Genomic DNA, 27,334 nt, shown 5'->3' with positions numbered 1-27,334 from the left:
GTTCCTCAACTTTGCACTTAAACTGTTCCCCCCACTGTCACTCTTTTCTCTCTTTTCCTGACCCATCCAATTCTACCCACATTCACTCTAGCCCCACTCTATCATCCACACACACTTCCTACTGGTTCCCCTTTCCCACTGTTCCCATCTGACAAACCCACCTCCCTTACTTAACTCCATGCTCCATTTTCCTTCCCTAACAGATTCCATTATCTTCAGCCCTTGGTCTTTTCCATCAATCATCTCCCAGCTTCTATCTCTAATTCCAATCTCCCTTGCTCATCTGGATCTATCAATCACTGGCCAGCTCTTGCTCCACCCCTTCCCTCCATACTGGCTGTAAGACCATGAGACCATAAGATATAGGAGCAGAATTAGGCCATTTGGCCCATCAAGTCTCCTCCACCATTTCTTCATGGCTAATCCATTTCCCTCTCAGACCCAATCTCCTTCTTTTTCCCTGTATCCTTTCATGCCCTGACTAATCAAGAATCTATCAAACTCTGCCTTAAATATACCCAATGACTTGGTCTCCACAACTGCCTGTGGCAATGAATTCCACAGATTCACTCCTTTCTGGCTAAAGAAATTCCTCCTCATCTCCATTTTAAAAGGATGTCCCTCTATTCTAAGGCAGTGTCCTTTGGTTTTAGACTCCCCCATCATAGGAAACATCCTCTCCACATCCACTCTATCAAGGCCTTTCAACATTCGACAGGTTTCAATGAGGTCGCCCATCAATCTTCTGAATTCCAATGAATCATCAAGCCCAGAGCCATCAAACATTCCTCATACGACAAGCCTATTCATTCCATACTCATTTTCATGAACCTCCTTTGAACACTCTCCAATGTCAACGCATCCTTTCTTAGCTAAGAGGCCCAAAACTATTCACAATAAGGGGCCTCACCAGTGCCTTATAAAGCCTCAACATCACAACCTTGCTTTTATATTCTAGTCTTCTTGAAATGAATGTTAACATTGCATTTGCTGTCCTCAGCACCAACTCAACCTGCAATTTAATCTTTAGGGAGTCCTTCATGATGATTCCCAAGTCCCTTTGCTCCTCTGATTTCTGAATTTTTCTCACCATTTGTAAAATAGTCTTCCCTTTTATTTCTTCTACTAAAGTGTACTTCTTGACACAACATTCCATCTGCCACTTCTTTGCCCATTCTCTTAATCTGTTGAAGTCCTTCTGTAGCCTCTCTACTTCCTCAAAACCATCTGCCCTTCCACCTATCTTTGTATCATCCACAAACTTGGCCACAAAGCTGTCAGTTCCATCATCTAAGTTATTGACATACAATATAAAAAGAAGTGGTCCCAGCACAGACCTCTGTGGAACACCACCAGTCACCAGCAGCCAACCAGAAAAGACTCCCTTTATTCCCACTCATTGCCTCCTGCCAATCAGCCAACTCTCTATCCCTGCTAGTATCTTTCCTGTAATACCACAGGCTCTTAACCTGTTAAGCAGCTTCATGTGTGGCACCTTGTCAAAGGCCTTCTAAAAATCCAAGTACACAACATCCACTGATTCTCCTTTGTCTATCCTGCCTGTTATTTCTTCAAAGAATTACAACAGATTTGTCAGCCATGATTTTCCCTTAAGGAAACCATCTCCCTTAATCTTCAGTGTACTTGAAGGGTTTCGACCAGAAATGTCAATTATCCATTTCCTTACATAGTTTTTTTTTTCAGATTCTCTATTTTGCTCCAGATTCCAGCATCTGCAGTCTCTTTTGCCACCCGGATGTCATCTAAATTAGAGATTATTAGCTGTAAGTAAAGGTTAGAGAAATTTGAATTATTTTCTCTGGAGCATGAGGCTGAGGGGAGACTTGATATAAGTTCATAAAATTATAAGAGACATAAATAAATAGTATGAATAAAATGAGAGACGGAAAGTTTAAAAGGAAATATGGAAGATAAGTTTGTTTAAATCACTGAGAGTGCCTGGAATGTATTACCAGAGACTGTGGTAGAAACATAGTGATGTTTAGAGGAATTTAGATAAGCATATGAACATACAGAAAATGGAGGTATATGAATCCTATGCAGGCAGATGGAATTAGTTTAATTTGGCATAGACATAGTAGAATAAGGGCTGTACTATTCCATATGCCATTGATAAATTCTTGATTGGTCAAGGCATGAAAGGATATAGGTAGAAGGCAGGAGAATGGGGCTGAGAGGGAAAATGGATCAGCCATGATGAAATGGCGGACCAGATTCGATGGGCCAAATGGCCTAATACTGCTCCTATATCTTATGGTCCTACGGTCTTTAAATTCTGTGTACTGTTGTTTCTAGCCCTTTTGCTTCTTGTTGGTTCAACTACTAGAATACAATGAAAAATCAGACCAATCAGAGACAGACTTGAGAGTCAAACTAGATAGCATTGGTCTCACTGCACACTACTCAGTCCCAGATCTTTATCTACTGCATCTGAAGGGATTTGAATACAAACTTGAGGAAACAAACTACGCCTTTCTGTCAAATTCTTTCAAACTCTTGACACACATAATCCACCTTCAAACTAATAAACAAAAGATTCAAATTGAGAAGGATCTCAAAGTAAGTGACAACTATCCAGTACCTGGTTTTGTGTCGGGAGTCCTAATCTTCGTCAATTTCTTCACTTTTATTTGTTTTGGTAAATCACCTGAAAAACACAGTCTAATGAAAATGCAGAAGCTTTAATTCTAGCAGCTATAGAGAAGATGGAAAAAGCAGCACGAGCTTAAATCAGGCTAGATATTTGACCAAAGATATCAAGTGTCACACAGAAAATGGAAGGCAAGCACAGATTTCATTAAGAAATCCAGTGAGCTAAACATCCTAGTTCTGTAACAACAGATCATAAGAAAGCACTAACAAGACAAGGAATCTTAATTCTTTATATACTCTTCAAAACTTTAAGTATCTGACTCTGCATATATTCATAACGGCATGTGGTTGGCACAATGGCAGTTTCACTAGTACAACTATTTCACCGTTCCAGCACTAAGATTTGATACTGACCTCCAGTGTTGTTTGTGTTGAATATTGCATGTGTTTATTATTTGCTCCACTCTCTGCCACATTAGTTCCACTGGAAAAGGTGTATTGTAGGGAACTGGGGATACCAATGGGTACATTTTGGAGAGTCTTCAGCACAGAAACAGGCCCTATGGTCCCATGCGTTCCTTTTGCTTAAAAGAATAGATTAAAGGGAAATCTATTCTCAAAAGGGAAATAAAAGATGACACGGTAGCTTAGCAGTAAGCACAATCACATACAGTGCCAGAAATCACCAATAAGGGGCTTGCTTTCTGGCGCTGTCTGTAAGGATTCATTGTTTGCTCTCCCGTGACTGAATGGGTTTTCTTCAGGTGATCCAGTTTCCTCCCACATTCCAAAGACGTATGGTTAGGGTTAGTAAGCTGCAGGCATGCTACGTTGGCATCAGAGGCATGGTATCACTTGTGAGCTGCCCCCAGCACAATCCTCACTGATTTGATTTGATGCAAATGACAAATTTCACTGTATGTTTTGATGTACATACGACAAATAGAGCTAAAGATTAATCTTTAATCTCAATAAATTTTTGAACAAGTGGGATCCTGGGATTACTCAGAACCAGCAAAACTCAATGGCCAAATAGTCTAATTCAATGTCTTGAGGAAATATACATTTTAATTTTTCTTAAGTCAAACTGCCACTCACCTTTATTTAATACTTACGTTTGTCATTCTCAAAGTAAGAGCAAAATCTGAGCAGTCTATGACCACTCTTCCTCAAGGGATCGTTTACAATGAAATTATAATTTTTTTCCTGACCCACTAGATATGACTAAGTCTAAAATAGCCATTTCCCTAATTGGATCCCTAATGTATTGTTCTAGGAAAAGTCCTGAATGAATCCACGATCTTGTCTTGAAGACTACCTTTGTTAATTTGATTTGCTCAAAATTATTGTATTATCTTTGTTACAAGCTCCCATTATTTCTTAGTTGCTACTTTCTCCAACAGTTAGGTATCTTTACAGGATGCTAACACTTTCTCCTCTTTGTCCTTTTTTAACCTCCATTAAAAGTGATTTTAATTCTTCATCATGTGAACCAGAGGCTTATTGTTCTGAAGTTAACAAAGGTACCACAATCCCCAACACTTTAACTCCTCCCTATCTTTTATATTCTGTTCATCCTTGCAAAATATAAAATAACATCAAATATTCAATTTATAGTTTGGGTCATCGTGTAACCTATAGAGGTTATTAAAGACACATCATTCTTTGCAATATAAATTCATCCATTTTGTTTTTATCAATTTTGAATAAAGTGTGAATTTTATTTTGAATTTAATAATTTTACCCAACCTTGACTCCATTTGCAGTTGCATTATTACGAGCATATAAAATGCCCTTTCATGTCATACTCTGTATGTTATAGTTCATACACTACACTACCCCATTATCTTATCCTTTTCATTAACCCTTTACATTTCCATCTCACCTTACCCCCAAGTCCTCACTATTTAATTTGAATCCCTTTATGTATGTTGGATTTGGGTTGAAAAAGAACAGTTCGTGCTGATGTACAAAGTGATATCAGATTGAGTCCAATACAAGCAGAACATAAATTTCAGAATTTGGTCACAGAGGAATTCAGTGAAGAGGGAAAAGGAGTTGTTGCTTTTTGTCCACAATGTCAATGCAGTTCATATAAGGTAGAACAGTAACTAATATCTTTTACATGTATATTATTATATTATACATGTTCATACAAATTGTCAACAGGATGGAGTAGAAAATATAGATTAGATATCCATATAAGGTTATGGCTTGAACTACTTACTATACGTTTGGAATTATGTGTATGACAAAACTATTCCATTCAACAAAGATTACAGATGTAGATATATAGATTTCTGTGTCTTGAACCTCTCTGACTCAGAAGTGTCATTTGTGAGATAATTTAAAGGGCAGTGTGATGTCACTTAAATGTGGCACCTTGGAAAAGAAGGTTCGACAAAGGGGAGAATGTTGGATCTTTTCTTGAAGGTCTTTTGTGCTTGGTGAAAAAAAGCTAACCCCTTTTTTCTTGAACACTGCACCCTGCACATATTTGTGTTGTAATAATCATTCTTTTCTTACCTGACATTTTGATTTCTCCAAGACGAATAATATGTGGCCAGTGCTGGAATGTTTTGATGAAAAAAGGATTGGTCACTCCTAAAACAACATTTGGCCTGTCAAACAAAATCACAGCACCATGTTGATATGGACTACAAGAAATAACAAAAAAATCTTGTTGGCAAGAACACATTCTAGCTGCAGCACAGAGAAGATAGAGGAAATCTTTGCAGCACCAATATTAGAAGGCAACTTTTGAGTCTGTCAAACTAAATGGTTGCTGCAATGGACAACTGGCTTAAAAATATTATTTGAGATGGAGCTTCGTCCTTAGATTAATGGATCACCTGGAAGCCAATCTCTCCAGCTAGGGTCTGATGCCCAATTGCAATGTGTAACTATGGAAACCAACATTATTTAGTGTTAGATAAAGGAGGTCAAGGTTTATCCCCAATCAAGGGCATGTAATGTCAAATGTATTCTATGGAATAACTGGAACACTAAGAGGAGCCATTTTATGAATGGTATCTTCCATGAAGTGATGAAGAACTACAGCAAAGCTTAGGTGACTGTCATAACATCTCCTCAGTGCAAAAGGCTATAGGGTCTCAGCTATTCAGCAGTGGGCAAACTAAATAAGAAATTGCCCCACCATTTCCTTTGCAGTTACTTGTCAGCCAGGTGGCCTGGACTTCTGAATGCCATCCAGTGATGGTACATTGATATGCAATCAACACAACCTACAACTTCTTAAGGGTATCATTGCAGAACATCTAAACTGCCCTCTTCAGATTTTCAGTAACTACACTTATATTCTTTCTTTCTTTTTCAACCTTTTTATTAATTTTCAAGTTCATATATATATAACAGCATTAATAGTGCAAAGAGAGTGGGAGTACATCATTGATAAATGCATATACGAATATAAACTAGAAATAACATAAATATACTAAGCCTCCCAAACTCTTAATGTAGATTAAACATGATAAAAAAAGTAAGCAAAAAAAATCAAAGGAAAAAAACCCCAAATTGAAAAAGGAAAAAAAAATATGCTAAACTAAACAAAACTAAACAAAGCTAGGCTATTATATTACATCGGATAAAATCAGTAATGTCGTTAGTTCCGCTCCTTTATCCATACATTTAAGGTTGATAATAGGAATGCAGAAAGGTCAAGTTATATCATATGAAAATGTTGAATAAATGGTCTCCAAGTTTCTTCAAATTTAACCAAAGGGTCATAAGTGACACTTCAGATTTTTTCTAAATTTAAATATGATATAGTTTGGGAAAACCATTGAAGAATAGGAGGAGGGTTAAACTCTTTCCAATTTAACAAAATACATCTTCTAGCCATTAATGTAGCAAAAGCAATCATCCGACGAGCTGAGGCGGATAAATAACTATGTTCAAACAAAGGTAAACCAAAAATTGCGGTAATAGGATGGGGTTATACTAAGAATGTAATTCACAGGAAGCACTGCTAAGGCACATACAATTACAGACTAGCCACCTATATTAAGCATAAGAGTAAACACTTGAATATTTGAAAATACTATTGACATGATCAATTTTTGATCATTCATGCTCTAGGTTAAGACTTAGCATTTTAATTAGGTTGTGATGGAGTTGGTGGTCATTTTTCTCTTACAATAGCCAAATCTTTCTGCAACTCTATGACCATCTTGCAAGACAGAACAATCCTGAACTCCTAGCAACACACACAAATTGCTGGGGGGAACTCAGCAGGCCAGGCAGCATCTAGGAAAAGAGTACAGTCAATGTTTTGGGCCAAAACCCTTTGGCAGGATTGAACTCCTGAATTCCTTTTACTTATAAACAACAATTTCACCCCACTTTTTCCACCCTCACCTTCAATATTCACTGGGAAGAAATTTAAATATTTTTGTTCTAATCTCAAGCATTGAACCACTAACCCCATCAAATTGCAGGTTCATTACATCATTTTAAAACAACTCATCTACCTATTTCCAATTAAACTCATTGCCTTGTTCTTGTTACATTTCAACATAAAACAACATGACACCCTTGTTTTTCACAACAGGTCACATTCAGACATCTTTCATGAGTCTGAGGATTAAGGAAAATGAATATGCATTATAATGTTTATACATTTATAAATTTCATTTAAGTATTTTAGCAACGAAGTTGCTATTTGATAATGGTGTTAATGATGTATATATAAATATCATTAAGTAAAAGATAGTTAAAATGTTTAGAAAATAGGCATTAAAAACAACCAGCAATTCAAATTTCTATTCTGGTAATTGACAAATACCTCATAAGTATTATACCTGCAATTCCCATCTCAAAAATCTCACCAGAAGTTATGTGAATATACTTCAAGAGGGTGAACCCTCACAAGGCATAAGGCTCTGATTTGTGTAACTGGCTGGGTTCTGGAAACATATACCAACCAACTGCCTGAAGAGTTCAAGGGCATCTTTGAACACACTCTGCTGTGGTCTGAGGTTCCCATCTGTTTCAAAAGGGCAGCAACCCTACCAGTGCCCAAGAAGAGAAGAATGACTACCGACTGGTTGAACTCATATCTACCATAATGAAGTGCTTCAGGAGGTGGGTTATGACTAGTGGAAGGACCTGGACCTGCACCCTCTACAATTTGCTTACTGCAGCAACAGCCTACAGCAGAGGCAATTACATTGGCACTCCACTCTGATTTGCAGCACCTAGACAACAGCAAAACATAAATCATTGAAAAAGGATCTGGTGCTTTCCCGGCATATATGACAAATAAACTCTCCTCAGGCTTCCAACTGCTGTACAGATTTCAATTATAACCAACAATTCGGTGTCAAACTCTGCCATCTTCATCAGGGATAATGCCTATGCATGCCTAGTCCAGTGGTATTTATACCCTGTAGTTTGTCCCTCCTGATTAGTTAGTCCTCATCAAATTAGGCTTCTGCTCTCCCACCTTGTTTAGAATCGAATTCCAGTTCTTACTTAGAGTGAGACCTTTGTCTTTGTTAAAGTTTTTTTCCTCTAGTTTTATTTCAATGGCTTCCTTTACCAAACTGTCCCAAAAATCATAGGCATAGCACTGTAGTTTTGAGCTGCCAAAGTCAATCCTATGGCCATTGTGTATGCAATGTTCTGCTACCGGCGATTTCTCCGGGTAAAGATGACACCATCGTAGTATGGCCTCATGGACTCTAGGCACTTCAACAGTTCCATGACCATCTGAACAGTACACATCAAAACACTCAACTTACGATGGAGATGGAGTAGAATTGTTGCCTCCCATTCCTGGACATTCTAATATGATGAAAACCAGACAGTCGCCTTGGATATGCCATCTACCAGAAGCCCACTCATACAGACTTTTACCTCAACAATATCAGCCACCATCACAACTCCTAACGTAGAGCAGTTCTTTCTACTTTGATCAACTGTGCAAACATTACTTTGGACCCAGAGAGTTTCCCAGAGGAAATAAGATGATTATGCATGATGTTCCAACAGAATGGCTACAAGGTGACAGAAATCAATTGGACTCTAAAAGGGCCAACAAAAAAACCAGGAAACCTAACAATGAGGAGGAATCTGTTGCTACCACCTGTTTTCCTCAAATTTCCATGGTTTCTGGAAGGATCGCCAGGTTCCTGAAGAAATGCCGGATTAATGCTATCCACAAACCCATGATGCTATACGGGTCAAAGATGACCTGGAAATCAGGTCAGCTGGCGTTTGCAGGATTCCCTGTGAATGCAGAGCAGAGTATGTCAGCCAGACAGGACGCAAGGTGGAAACCCACATCAAGGAGCACAAGAGGTGCATCTTTTTGGGTTATCTGGAGAAATCAGCAGTAGAAATCACAATAGCCATAGGATTGAATTCAACGGCACAAAACTATTGTGCTGTGCCAATGGCCTTTGGGACCGTTTAGTAAAGCAAGCTATTGAAATAAAATTAGAGGAAAATAATTTTAACAAAGATGAAGGTCTTACTCTAAGTAAGAAATGACATTCAATTGTAAACAAGGAGGGAGAGTGGAAACCTGATTGGATGAGGACAAACCAATCAGGAGGGATGGACCACAGTGGTATAAATACCTCCGGACTAGACATGCACAGTCATCGACCCTCATGAAGATGACAGAGCTTGGCATCGAAACATTGGTAGTAATTAATACCTGTACCCGGCTGGAAGCCCATGAAGTGTTTATACATCAGGCTGCTGATGTTCTATATCATCAGCAGTATAGTAATATAAAGGTTCAAAAGTTCATTTATTATCAAAGTATGTATGCAGCATATAACTCTGAGATTCATCTTCTCCAGCTAGCTATGAAACAAAGAAAACCGTGGAAGTCTAGAAAAACATCAAACCCACTCCCCCATACAAAGAGTAGCAACATGATCATCAATTCCAATATCTCCTGTCCAAAAAAAATTAACAAAATGAGTCACACAGCAACATCAACTCCCAACCCCACCCCACATACACACACAAACACACACACGCACACGCGCACACACACACACACACGCAAAACTAACAAACTGACCAAACGGCAAAAGAACATCAACTACAAGCCACCCCCCAACAAAAAATTCCAACAGACTCATCAAATGGCATCAACACATCAACACCTAAACCCCTTGCACAAAAAAAGACTTGCCAAATGGCAACAGAACGTCAACCCCTAAACCCCACCTCCTTCCTCAAAAAAAACTAACAGACTCCCCAAATGGCAATAAGGCAGAACTGGTGAAAACACAGAAATTAAAACCATATAAAGAGTCCACAGTCCATTATCTAATCCATAAATTGTAGAACTTCGGTAGCATCCTCTGACAGTATCCAGAGAGACAGAGATACCAATCAAATGCAGAGGCTTTCCCTCCAGCAACAGTGAGCAATAGGCTACCACACAAGACTCCTTCTTCAGCAGCAGAGAGATCTGTCAGCAGCAATCAAGAGGCCAGTATTTGGCGCTGAACCCTCACTCGTCTTCAGTATTTGCTTCGATGTTTCAATCTTTCTTGATGCTTTAATCGGCAATTAATGGACACTTCAGTCGATGAAATGGAGTCAATCACAGGCTCACAACCCGTCATTAAGCTTCTTCGCCTCAAGGCTGCTAGCATTTGCTTCCTGGAATTTTCTTGGAGATAGCGAAGTACTAGATCACTCAATCAATCTCCAAACTGTAAATCGCGTGCTCTAATAGTTCCAGATACACAATTAAGATAAAAAGCAGTTGTTGACTGAGGATGCCTTGTATGCTGCCACTAACTTTATATTAACCAGTATTAATCACCAAGGTTCTAAACCTGGGCCCATTTACTGTACCTCCCTCTGGAACCAGATCCTCAACTTCCACATTGGAAGATAACATCTCCTCCTCATTGACAGTACCTCACAAACAAAAGAAAATCTGTAAATGCTGGAAATCCAAAGCAACACACTCAAAATGCTGGAAGAACTCAGAAGGCCAGGCAGCATCTATGGAAAAAAGGACAGTCAACATTTCAGGCCAAAATCCTTCAGTAGGACTGGAGAAAAAAAAAAGATGCAGAATAGATTTAAAAGGTGAGGGGGAGAAACACAAGGTAATAGGTGAAACTGGGAGGGGGAGGGATGAAGTAAATAGCTTGGAAGTTGATTGGTGAAAGAGATAAAGGGCTGGAGAAGTGGGAGTCTGACAGGTGAGGATAGAAGGCCATGGAAAAAAGAAAAGGGGGTAAGAGCACCAGAAGGAGGTTACAGGCAGGCAAGGAGATAAGGTGAGAGAAAGAAAAGGGGAAAAAGAGGATGGGGACTGGTGAAGGACAGGGGGGGGGAGGTGTGGTATTACCGGAAGTTCAAGAAATCGTGTTCATGTCATCAGGTTGGAGGCTACCAAGATAGAATACAAGGTGTTGCTCCTCCAACCTAAGTGTGGCCTCGTAGCGACAGTAGAGGAGGCCACAGATTGACATATTGGAATGGGAGTGGGAAGTGGAATTAAAATGGGAGATTCTGCTTTTTCTGGTGGATGGAGTTTAGGTGCTCAGCACAATGTTCTCCCAACCTACATTAGGTCTCACCGATAGACAGGAGGCCACACCAGGAGCATCAGACACAGTGTATGACCCCAACAGACTCACTGGTGAAATGTTACCTCACCTGGAAGGACAGTTTGGGGCCCTGAATGGTAGTGAGGGGAGAGTTGTAGGGGTACAGGAGGCCACACTGGGAGCACTGGACACAGTATATGACCCCAACAGACTCACAGGTGACAGGAGCAGCTCAAGTGTGCAAGCTTAGCTCACTGCTCTGATCTAACGTGTGGCTGAACACAGTTCAAATGCCTCCTGTAAGTTTATCAATGATGCCACAGTTGTTGGAAGAATCTCAGGCGGCAACAACGCGTACGGTTGTGAGATAGATCAGCAGGTTGAGTGGTGTTACAATAACCTTACACTCAGTGTCAGCAAGACTAATTAATTGATTGTGGACTTCAGGAAGGGGAAGTCATTGAAGGGTCAGCAGTGGAAAGGGTGAGCCGCTTCAAGTTCCTTGGTGTCAACATCTCCGAGGACCTGTCCTGCCCCAACACACTGATGCAATCATGAAGAAGGTACCTCAGTGACTCTACTTCATTAAGAGTTGAAAGGGTTTGGTATGTCACAAAAGTCTTGCCAAAATCTATAGATGAGTGACAGAGAGCATTCTGACCGGCTGCATTACACGGAGGCTTCAAAGCACAGCATTGCAAGGGGCTGCATAGGCTCACTCATGGTCACAATCCTCCCCTCCACTGAGGACATCTTCAAGAGGCAGTGCCTGAGGATGGCGGCATCCATCATAAAGAACTCTCACCATCTGGGACCTGTCCTCTTTTTGTTATTACTGTCAGGGTGGAGGTACAGCAGCCTGATGTCCCACACTCAATAATTCAGCAGCAGTTTCTTCCCTTCTGTCATCAGAATTTTGAACGGCCCAAGAACCAATGAACACTATCTCATTGTTATATTTTTTGCACTATTTTGTTTATTTTATCATTTATAATCATTTCATGTCTTTGCCACAAACAAGACCAAATTTCACTTCACATAAGAAAATGATAATAAACTTGATTCTGAATGGAAACTGAGATAGACTGAATACCTAAAATCAGAAGACTGGAATGTAGAATACAAGTTAAGATTCTTTTTTTCCCCAAGCAAGACTCCTGAAGAGGAGCAGCAGATTCTGCTATTTTATTGTACTAAGCCTGAACATTTTCTCTTGTTGTCTGAAAAATGAAATAATTTTACATTTCAGCAAAATAAAACATGAACAGTATACTGTAAGATTGGGGAAGCAATACAAAGGCAACTTACCTTATTTCAAAAGACAATGCACAATAACAATTTCCCAGCTGAAAAATTATGAGGTGCTAATTAATTAGTCACCATGCTGACTCCCTGGTCATTTATTTATTTAATCCTTATTATCTATTTAGTCAAGTGCAAGTTCATATTAGAATTTATAAAATCCAGTGCACTGCCATGGAAGCACTGGTTTGTTGAAACTGCTGCACCGTTGGATACAGTAGTAAGTGCTTCATCATCAAAGGGCAATACTGCTCTGTCATCAAAGGGGCTGACTTTCATACAAAATATTAAACTGAGGCATTTCTTGCAGTCTCAGAAAGTATCAATAGATCATGTAATACTCTGTACGAAAAATACTGACCTGCTCTGGTGTCCAAGCCAATAGTTACACCACAAAGAACATCATTAAACACCACATGATCAAGTAACACAATTTAATGTTGTTTATAGGACCTTATCCTAAAATTGCATGACAAGTTACACACAGTGAAAAATGACAACTGTCCAAAAATATTTCATTGACTTTAAAGTAGTTTGGGAAATCCTAATGTGAAAATTGCCATTAAAATGCAAGTCCTGTTTATAGTTATTCCCTCTTTCCATTGTAAAACTAAAGAAAATATCTTGATTTAATAAAGGTTCACTTTTCCCTTCCTACATTCTAGACTCGGGATTCCTTCAGGGATTCAGGTAATTGACTGTGAAGATAAAGGTACTTAGTATGTTTGCAACTGCTGAAACTTGCACAATGAAGGAATTTCTTTGCGTTGGTCTTGTTTATTGCATGTGGTATTATTCTGTGCTCAGGAGAAAGGCAAAGAAATTCCCTCACCATTATCAATTTATGGGAATTTTCATTTGAATATGCAAACTGTTAAACTCCAACCCACAACTTCAACACAGCATTTTTTTGCTTCTATAACTTACGGTGCCTGTGTCCGCGTTGTATACTCCTTAAATTCATTATCATGGATGGTGAAGTATGGCCGATAGTCACAGCAGTATTTCAGGGGTGCAATGCAACTACAAGAGAAGACAAATATACAATATACAAATCTGTGTTCCTTGCTGAGGTACATAATGTATGTGAAGAATTACGGTATATGGAAATGCTTACCAAAAGTTGTGGAATATACAGTATGGTAGTTAACAGATATATTTTACTAATGCTAAATCAGTTTGTTGTATTTACTGTTGTCAATGATCTTCAGCATATAATAAGTTATTGAGACAAAGAGCTAAGAATTAAAGCACATCTTCTAAGTCTCATATAATTTAATTTTATTACACATCACAACTGCAAACTTTCAAGCCCACATATTGTAATAATTTGACCATTTCTGTGTACATGACATATCCACACACTGCAAATGAAGTATGGACTTCTATTCACATATATTGTTCAACTGTCAGCCACCTAGAGAAATACAATATTGAAAATGAAATTAAGGCTTGGTGCAAACCATACACAGGAAAGGAACTCAAAGCCAACAACATGTCTTATGCTTGCAAACATATTGTATAAAATGGATCATCACCCGTTGGTGAGCCAGCTGAAGCTAAGTTCACTTCAATCCATGACTGTGATTGTTGGTCACACACTGGGTCTGAAGAAAGACGTAGCTCAAGATTGCCTTGTATACTGTTCAGGATGCAGTCCTATTGGGCTTCCTGCATCGATGGTAATATTATGCCAAGTGTTAAGGACCTGATACCTACTAGAGAAGTCAAAAAGAGAAGGCACAAAAGGGCTGTAGCTGGGACAGCCTATCCCCAGAAACTCTGGAAGCCACTGTCACACCAACTCCTCAAGAAGCTATGCATCCAGAGGCTAATACTTCTACAGACATAATGACCAAGTTCTGAATCCTTCCACCCAGGATTCAAGCAGAGTAACCCTGAACATTTTAGTCCCTAGATCACTCTATTGCACAGTGACCAATCCAAGTCACATTTTTAACTTTTCAGACTTCTCCCTGTGACAAATCAAACAAGATCAATCCTCCCTATTCAAGAGGGGAGCTAGCTTCCTTCATTTTGAACAGAGAGCTAGTATACCAAGATTGCAGATTAACTGCAGCTTCTGAATCTGTAGCTCTTCGTAAACTGCAAAGATCTTTACACCCTGAACATACAGGTGTTGTGCTATTATCAACAATATAGAAGACCTATGTTCAGGGTGCTCATGCCACGATAACTTAGACAATCCACAGCTCATGCACTTGGAAAGAGTTCAGAGCAGATTCTACAGGATGTTCTCTGGATTGAGGATGCTAATTACTGGGAAAGATTGGACAGGCTTGTTTACACTGGAGCAAAGAAAGCTGAGGGGTGACCTCACAGAAGTATATAAACTAACGAGAGGCAGAGATAGGTAGGTTGTCAAAATCTGTTTTCCATGTTCGAGGTATTAAAAACTAAAGAACATAGGTTTAAAGTAATGGAAAAAAGTTTTGAAGTGGATCTGAGGGCAAGTGTGTGTGTGTGTTTTTTTTTTACAGAGTAGTTGATAGTTTTGAATTTAATGTAAGTGGAACTGGTAGAAACAGATATAATTACGATGTTTAAAAGGCATTTATATTGACACTTGAAAGGGCAGGGCAATAAAGAATAAGGACCTAATATAGACAAATAAGATTATTGGTGGGTAGCATAATTAATGTAGGTGTGGTGGGCCAAAGGTCCCATTTTTGTGTACTATGACTCTGTGACTGTTTGACTTTATTTCAACTGCTGTGATGGAGGAAGAAGTTACTGGCTCTTCAGAAAAATAGAAGCAATTTCTTCTATCATTTCAATCCAGATATCTGGTCTTATTGCACTCTGCAACTGCAAGAATAGCTGCAGTGCTCTTAGGAGCTGAGTGGAGTGTGGCATTAGATTGTTCATAGTCCCCAGAACAGATTTCACATTTTCTTGCCATCTACCACAAATGATAAGTTATCATCCAAATTCAGTACAGTCTCAATGGATTCTGGAGCAACAAGCAAGGTGCTGAAGGAACTCAGTGGGTCAGACAGGGAATTGGACAGTTGATGCTTCAGGTCAAGACACTTCATCTGGATTTCTTCATCTGATCCCTCCACTTCATTGCATCAACCAAGAACGTTAAGATTTGACAGGACGCAATGGGGAAAAGTATAGGCAGAAATGAGTAGAGATAATGTTATTTCATTGAAGGAGACAGTAGTTAATGGAATTGCTTACCTTCAGAGTTTGCAGGGTCAAGGCACAAGGATTAAATTTTATCAGATCTGTCTAGTTTAATCCTGCATAAGCTCTGGTCTAACTGAATAGTGCCAAAGCCAAATTTCACATTCAGTCAATTAATTCACCTTCCCCTAAGTTCAAGATTGTTTAATGTCATTTCCAGTACACAAGTGTAAAGGGGAATGAAATAATTGTTACTCCTGCTCTGATGAAGCACAAAAATACACACACATGCACACACGATAAAGAACACAATGAATATAAATACATAAAATACCTTACATAAATAAATTGACTGTATGTCCATAAAGTGACAGTAGGCACAGGAGTGTCTGTACATAAGGTGACTGACTAGAAATGTTAACGTAGTGGTTGGGGATGTGGTGGGGTGGGTTAGAGATTGGAGGTGTTGATCAGCCTTACTGCTTAGAGAAAGAATCTGTTTTTGAACCTGATGGACCTGGCATGAATTCTTTGTAGCCTCCTTCCTGATGTGAGGGGGGGCAAACAGTCCACGAGCAGAGTTAAAGAGACCCTTCATGATGTTACTGTATATATGACCTTAATAGTGGGTGGGCTGGTGCCGATGATATGTTGGGCAGTTTTTGCTACCTGCTGTAGAACCTTCCTGTTTGCCACAGTGTTGCAGCTTATTAGGATGTTCTCCACAGCGCTTCTGTAGAATGAAGTGACTATAGATGTACATAGTCCAGTTCAATTCCACTTCCTCAGAACTTTATGGCATTGGTAGCTTTCCTGATTGTGTAGAATGTGTTCTGACACCATGGAAGGTAGTGCAACATATTCACTTGCAGGAATTTGAAACTATTCACAGTAAATAAACACTGCTGTGGCACTGACCTAAAGAGGGGTGTGAGTAGCACGAGTTGAAGTTCAGTGTAAAAAAAATCTTTAAAATGTTCCTTAAGGTATAACAGATTTAATGTAGACCATTCTCAACTCACCTTATGAGTGCTAGCACAGTATCTGAAGAAACTGTGGGAGAGGTTGCCATAACAATTACTGGCTCTCCAAGCAACATTAGCTCCCAAACCATTTGGATGTGAATTAGGATTTGTTGGAAACATCTGTCAGACAAAGAATTCATTAGTGAAATAGATTTGGTTGAAAAGCAAAAAATGTAATCTTGTTCTTAGACAAGGTCAAATAAAAAGCTACTGTTTCTGATTTCTTCCAATACTCTCGAGAGAGTTTCATTTTGAAAATTACAATTGCTCTTCCCAAAACACATCTGTTCAGCTATTAAAATAGCCGCATGCTTCACTATATTATTCACTTAATAAATTAATGCTATCTTTCCAAAAGAAATTAATTAACAAAAGAGAAAATATTTGTTTGCCCCAGTTTAAGGTGGCTGTTAGCGCAGCAAAGAGATGCTGTTGGCAGTACAGCTTCAGTAAACCAGGTTCAATCCTGACCTTTGGTATGTCGATATGGACTTTGCATTTCCTTCCTGTAATTATGTAGATTCTTCCTGCGCCCAGGTGTTCTACATTCCTCCCAGATCCCAGAGACCTTCTGTTATTAAGTAAATTACCCTGATCTAGATGAATGGTAAAACAACCAGGAAGGCAATTTAAAAAGCAAACACGAGGAAATCTGCAGATGCTGGAAATTCAAGCAACACTCACAAAATGCTGGTGGAACGCAGCAGGTCAGGCAGCATCTATAGGGAGAAGCACTGTCAACTGTTTCAGGCCGAGACCTTTCGTCAGGACTAACTGAAAGGAAAGATAGTAAGAGATTTGAAAGTAGGAGGGGGAAGGGAAAATGTGAAATGATAGGAGAAGACTGGAGGGGTGGGGTGAAGCTGAGAGCTGGAAAGGTGATTGGCAAAAGGGATACAGAGCTGGAGAAGGGAAAGGATCATGGGACGGGAGGCCTAGGGAGGAAGAAAGGGGGAGGGGAGCACCTGAGGGAGATGGAAAACAGGCAGAGTGATGGGGCAGAGAGAGAGAAAAAAAAATGGGGCGGGACTAAATATATCAGGGATGGGGTAAGAAGGCCATTAACGGAAGTTAGAGAAGTCAATGTTCATGCCATCAGGTTGGAGGCTAGCCAGCCAGTATATAATACAGTGTTGTTCCTCCAATCTGAGTGTGGCCTCATCTTGACAGTAGAGGAGGCCATGGATAGACATATCAGAATGAGAATGGGACGTGGAATTAAAATGTGTGGCCAGTGGGAGATCCTGCTTTTTCTGGCGGACAGAGCATAGGTGTTCAGCGAAACAGTCTCCCAGTCTCTGGTGTTCCCCTCCCCCTTTCTCTCTCCCTCGGCCTCCTGTCCCATGATCCTTTCCCTTCTCCAGCTCTGTATCCCTTTTGCCATTCACCTTTCCAGCTCTCAGCTTCACCCCACCCCCTCCGGTCTTCTCCTATCATTTCGCATTTCCCCCTCCCCCTCTTACTTTCAAATCTCTTCCTATCTTTCCTTTCAGTTAGTCCTAACGAAGGGTCTTGGCCTGAAACGTCGACAGTGCTTCTCCCTATAGATGCTGCCTGGCCTGCTGCATTCCACCAGCATTTTGTGTGTGTTGCAGGAAGGGTATTATGAGCTTTTCTTTTTACAGTCAATATTTACAAGATATTTATACAGCAGCATCAAAATATTCGACAAAGTTCACTTGCTACACTGAAGATCACTTGCCTGAAAAGATCCAGCTCATTTACTGTAGGAATGACCATTGGTGCTGGGAGCAGATTCTGAGGGAGAATTAAAAAAACTCAGTATTCACAATAATACAATTTTAATACCAGTGTGGAAAAGGATGTCAAAAAAATTTCAGAGATAACGTCTTTCTCTAAAGTTTGCATCCAATATCCTTCACCACACCCAATAGAGTATACAAGTTAAACTCAACCTCTTTCCACCTCTGAATGTGAGCACGTTGACATCACCGGAGCTGAATTTTAGAAGCAAAGTTCATCATGCTTGTACTAGTCACTAAAAATATATGAGCTTTAAAACAAATATCTACCTCAACATCCTTTATAACAGTTATTTAGATACCGTGGTTTCTGTGACTCAGCATTCAGAAGTAATTTCCAGCTGGACAATCGTGAGTCCTCTACTCTAAATAGAGAATCATAACTTTAATTCACCAGGCTTACCCTTCCACACTTCTCTTCGGCATCTTAATCATTATTCCACCCTAAACAGTCTTGTAAATTATAAATTGGTTTCTTATCTGGTTTTGGTCCTTTTAAAATTTGTCTATTATCTCTTATCTCTTTCCTGAACATGACTGCAGGTCTGTTTCAACATTCCAAGCCTCTCATCAAAAAGCATGTCCCATACATTTCACATTTTCTTTCAAAACTCTTTGAATTTATCTCATCAATCGCCCATATTGTTTACTTCCAAACATTTCTCAATTTTTTTTCTCAGCAATATTTTTATTCTTTTTTTTAAATCAATAAAGCATACTACAAAGGAGGTTTTTGTAGTACATAACAAATGTAACAAATGTACAATTCACATCTATGAAAGAGATGCAGCCCAGTACAATCATGCTTTGGTTGCCTCCCTGCCCCCAACCTACCCCTCCCAATTCCCATCTCCAAGCCATCATTGCATTAGCAAAAAGGGTTAAACAGAACCTTTATCCCCACAGAGCTGCATCGGTATAGAGAATGTGTATTTTCCTAACTCGTAAACTGTTGTATGTTTACACATCTGAGTTCATAGAATTTTACCAGAGAATGCGGAAAGTCAGGGAGTTATGTGCTGAGGAAAGGAAGAAGGGATGAACCTTTAGTTTGGCTGGGAGTTCTGAAAATATTCAAGAAAGGGTCCCCACACCTTTTGGAACTTTATGTCTGAATTGAGAGTTGAATATTGGATCTTCTCATGGTATAGACTGTACATGAAGTCCCTAAGCCACTGAGCGTTGTTGGGCGGGGCAGCATCCCTCCAACAGCGCGCCTGGCCAAAAGAGAGGCAAAAGACAGTATGTGACGTTTGGTTGGACTTAGGTGCGTGTCCCCCTCTCCAGAGGTGTTGAAAAGAGCAATCAAAGGGTTAGGTTCCAGATTGTAATTAAGTATTTGGGACAGAGTTTGGAAAACATCTTTCCAGTATTTTTCCAAGGTAGGGCATGTCCAGTATATGTGAAAAAGGGAAGCCTCGCCCCTTTTGCATTTGTCGCAGCAGGGATTAACATCTGGGTAAATACAAGATAATTTAGTTTTAGACATATGGGCCCTGTGTATGACCAGGCAGTGGCAGGCACATAAAGAGGTTGAGATAACTAACTTGAGAACTGAATCCCATACATCGTCTGACAGTGAAAAATTTAAATCTTGCTCCCAGGCAGTTTTAATTTTGTCAAGGGGGGCTCGCCTCAGACTGCTACCTTGTCATAAATAGTAGATATTAGATCTTTGCGCAATGGATTCATGCAGAGAAACTTATCAATGACGTTTGTGTCAGGTACCTCAGGGAAGTTTGATAACAAAGGGCTAATAAAATGTCTAATTTGCAAATATCTGAAATCTCTGAAGAAATGAGTGTTGGGTAAGTTAAACTTTGCAGACAATTGTTCAAATGATGCAAAGCAGTTGTCTATAAAAAGATTTTTAAAGCGCCTGATGCCCTTTCTATACCAGTCTTGAAATGTTGGATCATGTATAGAAGGCTGTAAGAGGTGATTATGTAGAATAGGACTTGAAAGAGAGAAGCCATAGCGACCACTAAACGTTCTGAACTGAAACCATACTCTCAAGGTGTGCCTGATAACAGGATTAGCAATTGGTTTAGGCGTAAGAAAAGGGAGTGCAGATCCAAGAAGTGGGGAAATATAGAGTTCAGCTCCATTGCCACCCATATTGGGCAGTCAGATTGGTTGTGGAAATGAGACCAAAAGATGAGATAGCGTATATTAGCTGCCCAGTAAAATAAGCGGATATTGGGCAGAGCCATGCCCCCAACCCTTTTAGATTTTTGAAGATGGACTTTATTCAGTCGAGGACACTTACCCTTCCATAATTAGGATGATATGACTGAGTCTAGCGAGTCAAAGAAAAAAGTATAAGAATTTAGGAAGTATGTTCATTAATTCGGATCATCAGGGACATGGACAAGGGTGACCACTGTGCTAGGCTCTGTTTTGTATGATTTAACAAATTAGTGAAATTTTCTCAAAAAGACGCTTATAATTCCTTGTTACTGTGACACCAAGGTAAGTAAATTGGTTATTCACTACCTTAAAAGGGAGGTTTTGAAACTTTGACACTTGTGCTTCTCCATTTATTAGAAAAAGTTCGCTCTTGTATAAATTAAGTTTATATCCTGAAAACAGGCTAAATTTTTTAAGGAGTGAGAACATGGGGGGGTAAGGAGGTGCTTGGGTTTGGTATAAAAAGTAAAAGGTCGTCAGCATAAAGGGAGACTTTGTGCTCAACTCCCTCCCTCCAAATCCCCGTCAGATCCGCACAACTGCGGAATGCAATCGCCAGTGGCTCTATGGCCAGATCGAAAAGTAATGGGCTTAAGATGTACCCTTGGTGGTTCCACATTTGAGATTGAAAGGTTGGGATTGCTGAGAGTTGGTCAAAACAGAGGCAGTGGGACATGATTATAATAGTTTAATCCACGTGATGAAACTTGGTCCAAAATCAAGTTTTTCTAGAACAGCAAAGGTGGTAATTTCATTCCACACAGTCAAACGCTTTCTCTGCGTCTAAGGAGATAATACATTCAGGAATCCCAACTGAAGGTGAGAATAAGATATTTTAAAAACAGCGTATGTTAAAAAAGGAGGCGATTTTTTTACAAAACTGGTTTGGTCTTCAGAAATGATAGAGGGTAGGATGTTCTCCAATCTACGGGCCAGAACTTTAGCTAAGATTTTGACATCAACACTTAACAGAGAGATTGGCCTGTATGAGAAGCACTCTGTTGGATCTTTGCCTCTCTTTGCTAGAAGAATGATGCATGCCTCATTAAATGATGCTGGCAGTTTACCTTGCTTAAACGAATCAGATAAAACCAAGGTTAGTTGAGGTGAGAGCAGTGACGAAAATGATTTAAACAATTCTACAGGGAACCCATCGGGTCTTGGAGATTTACCAGTCTGCAGTGACGAGACAGCTGAGGATATTTCTTCTAATGATATTGGCTCATTCAGTCTCATTTTGAGATCAGGAGAGAGCATAGGGATATTTAAGCTATTTAAAAAATTCTCGACCAAAATGTTATCATTTAGGGATTCAGAGGTGTAAAGTCATGAGTAAAATTTTCTTAATGTGTCGTTGATTTCAGAGTGATTTGAGGTGATGCTTCCATTTTCCATTTGAATTTTACATTTCTCAATTTTCATAAAATATGTTAACTAAAACTGACATTGTGATATGGCCTCATTTGGATTTGCAAGTCATATCTCTAATTTTATAACTCAGTTGAAACTTATCAAATAGATTTCAAAATCTACACTCACCTTATTTGCTTATCAATCTGCACACCACACAAAATTACATATTGACCTTGCTTCTATGCATCTGGCGTCTTTTCCTACAAACAACAAACTCTGTTCTATCCTCCTCACCTCCCTTTAAATTCTCTCTCCCTTTCCCCTGTTCCATTCCATTTCCTTCAAGTTGTCCATTTACAGCTCTTCCATTGAGCAATTCGACTTTATCACAAGCCCAGAAAAGAGCATAAATTAACATCAGAAAATGTAAGAAATACTCCAGGGATCAGACAACATCAAGGAGAGAGGAAGAATTAATATTTCAGAAGGATGACATTCATGTGAAGGGGTTTCTTTGATTTGAAAGTATTATACATTATCTCTCTCTATGGATATGCCTGGCCTATACAGTATTGCAACATGTTCTGTTTCTTATTTCAGATTTCCAGCACCTGCAGTAATTTTAGTTTATATGATTATTCTGCGAGTGAACCCCCCATTTTGTATGAACTACAAACTACTGTTGTTCCAATCTGCTGCTAATCACACTTATTTTTCTTCATTCTTGCTTGCCCATTACTGCTCCTAAGTTGACCTCAACCAATGTCTGGTTCCCCAACATCTACCATATAAGATTTTCATTCTGCTACTAAAATTCAATCATGGCTTGTGGATTTGCTGCTAAGACTTCTGCAGTTCTCTCTATTTTTGGTATATCTCTGCATTTTATCTTGTACTTTGTAATTTTCTTTTTCTGTGGACAACCTGTAGACCTGGAAGTAGATTCCATGTTGGACAAAGATGCTGCTGACATACATGCCCCATGCTGAATTTTAATTTGAAGCTTAATTTGAAATAATGTTCTATACTTATTTTTATACCACTTACAACATATGCATACTATTCACATTTAAATGAGCTGAAACCTCTACCATTCAATGAAAACATAGTGAATTTGATATTGAGATGAAGTTGATAAAATTTATCTCAATATTTCTATGTATTGCTGTACCTTGTCACCACCTTGCTTAACAAGGATCTAGGTAACTCAACCTGAAAAATATTCAAAGACTATGCTTCCACTGCTCTTTGAGGGCAAGAGTTTAAAAGACAATTGACTCTTTGAGAGAAAAGATGTTGCCTCACCATTTTAAAATTATGACTACTTGTATGTCCTCACATAGAAGGAAACATGGCTTCAACATTCACCCTGTTAGGACTCTAAGAATCTTCTATGTTATACAAATTAAACCTGTCTAACTTTTGCTTATAAGACTACTTTCCCATTCCAGGTATTAGCCTAAAAAAACAACTCTGAATTGTTTCCAACACATTAACATTCTTCCTTAAATAAGGAAACCAGCACTGTGCTCCAAATGTGTATTCACTATGAAGCTTCACCTCCTTTTCATATTTAATCCCCACATGAAATAAACAACAGCATTCTGTTATTTGCTGCACCTGCAAAGGAACCTTTTGCTGATTATGTATGAGGACAGAGATCCCTCAGCATCTCAGAGATCTCCAATCTCGCACTATTTGGAAATATTTTTTTCAATTTTTCCTGTCAAAAGTTACCAGATCAGATGGATCCACTATATACATCATTTACCAATTCTATGTCCAATCACTTGTGTACAAGATCCAAGATTACCAATGCTAACATTTTTGTTTGTAGTCTCCCTATATCTTCTTAAATTTACTGATGTCACAAAGTTAGGCAGATAACAACCATACCTTTAGTACTCATGTCCAAATCATGTCCACCATTCAATAAGATCATAGCTGACCTGGCCATGGACTTCGTTATGGAAACAAGTTTCCATAACAGCATAAGAGATAGGAGCAGAATTAAGCTATTCAGCCCATTGAGTCTGCTCTGCCATTTCATCAAGGCCAATCCATTTTCTCTCTCAACTCCATTCTCCCCTTAACTTTTCATGCCAAAACTATTCAAAAACCTATCGACCTTTGCCTTAAATACACCCAATAACCTGGCCTCCACACCTGCCTGTGCAATGAATTCCACAATTTCACCACCTTCTGACTGAAGAAATTCTTCTTCATCTCCTTTCTAAATGGACATCCTTCTATTCTTAAACTGTGCACCCTGGTCCTAGGCGCCACCACTATAGGAAACATCCTCCCCACATCATTCCATAGGTTTCAAAGGGATCCCCCCTCTAAAATTACAGCAAGTACATGCCCAGAACCAAACATTCCTCATATGATAACCCATCATTCCCAGAATCATGCTCATGAACCTCCTCTAAAACCTCTCCAATGCCAGCACATCTTTTCTTAGATAAGGAACCCAAAACTGTTCACAGTACTCCAAGTGAGACCTCACCTGTGCCTTATAAAACCTCAGCATTACATCTTTGTTTTTATATTCTAGTCCTCTCAAAATAGTGCTAACATTGCATTTGCCTTCCTCATCACCGACTCAACCTACAAGTTAAACTTGAGAATTCTGCATAAGGACTCCCAAGTCCCTTTGCACCTCAGATTTTTGAATTTTCTGCCCATTTAGAAGATTGTGTACACTTTTGCTCCTTCTACCAAAGTGCATGATCATATACATCCCAACACTATATTCCATCTAGCACTTCTTTGCCCATTCTCCTAAACTGTCTAAGTCCTTCTACAGCCTCCCTGCTTCCTCAACACTACCTGCCCCTCCACCAATGTTCATATAATCTGCAAATTTGGCCACAAAGTTATCAAATCCATCATCATTAACATATAACATAAAAAGTGGTGCCCTCACCACCCCGCGTAACACCACTAGTCACTCAGCCAATCAGAAAAGGCTCCCTTTATTTCTGCTTCCTGCCAGTCAGCCAATCCTCTATCCTCCTTCAAAGAATTCCAACAGAATTATCAAGCAAGATTTTCCCTTAAGGAAATCATGCGGACTTTGGCCTATTTTATCATGTGCTTCCAAGTACCTTGAGACTTCATTCTTAACTATCGACTCCAACATCTTCCCAAACACTGTCAGGTTAATTGGCCTATAATTTCCATACTTCTGCCTCCCTCCCTTCTTGAAGAGTGGAGTGACATTCGTAATTTTCCAGTCCTCTGGAACCATACCAGAATTTTGTGATTCTTAAAAGATCATTACCAATGCCTCCACAACCATCCCAGCCAGCTCTTTCAGAACGGTGCAGTGTGGTCCATCTGTATCAGCCTCCCAAGCACCTTCTCCCTAGTAATAGCAATTACACTCTCGAACATCCAGCATACTGCTAGTATCTTCCACAGTGAAGGTGGATATAAAATGCTTATTTAGCTTGTCCCCCATTACTACCTCTTGCCGCTCTTTTACTCTTTATATATCTGAAAAAAATGTTTGGCATGCTCTTTGGTATTGTTGGCTAGCTTACCTTCATAGTTCATCTTTTCCCTCCTTATGGCTTCTTAGTGGCTGTTCATAATTTTATGTTTCTACAAGATCTCCTCTCATTATTTTGAATTCCAGTGAGGATAGTTCCAGGTGACTCAATCTCTCCTCAGAGGTCAAACCCCTCATCTCCAGAATCAACCTGGTGAACCTCTTCTGCACCGCCTTCAACACCAGTATTTCTTTCCTCAAGTAAGGAGACCAGAAGTGCATGCTGTACTGCTGGCGCTTCCCTGCACAATTGCAGCAAAATCTCACTGCTCTTAAATTCAACCCCTCTGGCAATGATGGCCAATATTGCATTTGCCCTCTTAAAAACCTGTTGCATCTACAAACCAACCTTTTGTGATTCATGCACAAGTGCTCCCCAAGTACCTCCATAAAACAATATGCTGCAATTTTTCATCGTTTGATCCGATCTTCTATTTTTCCTTCCAAAGTGGATGACCTTGCATTTATCAACATTGAACTCCATCTGCCAGACTCCTGCCAACTAACTTAACCCAACTATAGCTATGAGCTGACTGTCTGCATCCTCTGCACAATTTGCTATTCCATTTAATTTAGTGTCATTAGCAAACACTGACATGCTACCCATGGTGTAGCATGTGATGAAAGGTATTTAGCCCTAAAGGTTAACTCTCTTTCTCCTTCTACAGAAGCTGCCTGACTGCTGAATATTTTCAGCATTCCTATTTTTATTTCAGATTTTTGACTTCAGTAATCTTCTTTTCATGCAGTATGTTACATTCTTGAGGACAGAAGCTATTACCAGAGGCTAATGCTTTCCACTTCATTTAAAGGATCCGAAAGCATCTCGATTACTACCAGAAGTCCTGCATGAAGATAACACCAAGATATTGTACAAATATAATTGTTCCTGAAGGTAAGTTTCCATTTCTTTTTTTTTTTCCTCAGCTCCAGATGCTATCACTATCAGTGCCTCAGATGACCATGACTGAATATCTATTTGGCTGTTGGAAAAATATGGTGAGTATGGTAAATACACTACATTCCTTCAACATTAAAAGGGCAAACATGCCCCATCGTTTAAATGGTTTGCCAGGAAATTACTGAAGCAAAATTGATTGAACAGATTTGGACTTACCACAGGCATAATGCTTTGCACACGTTGTAGATTAGAACTCTGCTCAAATCTTTTGGCCATATGGAAATTATGTTACGTTTTTCATTCAAATATCCTCATTTACAAATTGCTTTTTTACTTCGTGCATCACATTTTATGTTTGCTTCCGAATCACTTTGTCTCCCAGATGGCCCCCTCATTTTCCTTTACTGAATTATCTGTCACACTTTGTGCATGTTTTGACTTCTGCCACAGCGCTCATCAATCACTTAAATGACTGTGAGCATGATAACCCATTTCTCCTTAATCCTTATCAAATTGCCAGCACCATCTTTCTCCAGTGTCTTCGAGTATGACTGTCCTTGTCCAATCAAATTATTGTGCATCCAGCCAAAGGTAGCAAATCTCAAGCACTACTTCCTCTTTGCACTGTATATGCTCTCAAATATATTTGGGGTCATTTCTCATCTACATGTTGCCTTCAATAACACATCAGGACCCAAATGCACTTTGATGGTATCCAATTCTCTCATCACCTCTACTGACATCTCCATTGTTCTGAATTTTTAGACTGCTTGCTAGACATTTTTCCTAAACAACAGAAATATCTCAATTAAAGCCAGAGCAGCAGAGGGGAGGCCAGCAGCTTTTTAAAAATTGTTTCTGATTGGCTAAATGTGAGAAAATTTAGCTAATAAAAGGAAGGCAAGGTCAACTGAAATGGCCATCGT

The 27,334-nt window shown here is 39.4% G+C and overlaps 1 protein-coding gene across 2 annotated transcripts in view; it reads right to left on the bottom strand.

The window, feature by feature from the left end:
• Positions 1-27,334, bottom strand: part of dennd6b (DENN/MADD domain containing 6B) — a 90,447-nt gene that overhangs the window by 20,359 nt on the left and 42,754 nt on the right. For both annotated transcript variants that reach the window (XM_073066684.1, XM_073066685.1), the window contains 5 exons: positions 18,348-18,403; positions 16,643-16,765; positions 13,395-13,490; positions 5,140-5,234; positions 2,603-2,668 (listed from right to left, as the gene is read on the bottom strand). In XM_073066684.1, the coding sequence (XP_072922785.1) occupies positions 2,603-2,668; positions 5,140-5,234; positions 13,395-13,490; positions 16,643-16,765; positions 18,348-18,403 (436 nt within the window). The remainder of the gene's footprint in view (positions 1-2,602; positions 2,669-5,139; positions 5,235-13,394; positions 13,491-16,642; positions 16,766-18,347; positions 18,404-27,334) is intronic.

Source organism: Hemitrygon akajei, chromosome 14, assembly GCF_048418815.1.
Source record: "Hemitrygon akajei chromosome 14, sHemAka1.3, whole genome shotgun sequence".
NCBI lineage: Eukaryota > Metazoa > Chordata > Chondrichthyes > Myliobatiformes > Dasyatidae > Hemitrygon > Hemitrygon akajei.
The sequence above is the reverse complement of the archived record's forward strand: the minus strand, read 5'-3'. Positions and strand labels throughout refer to the sequence as shown.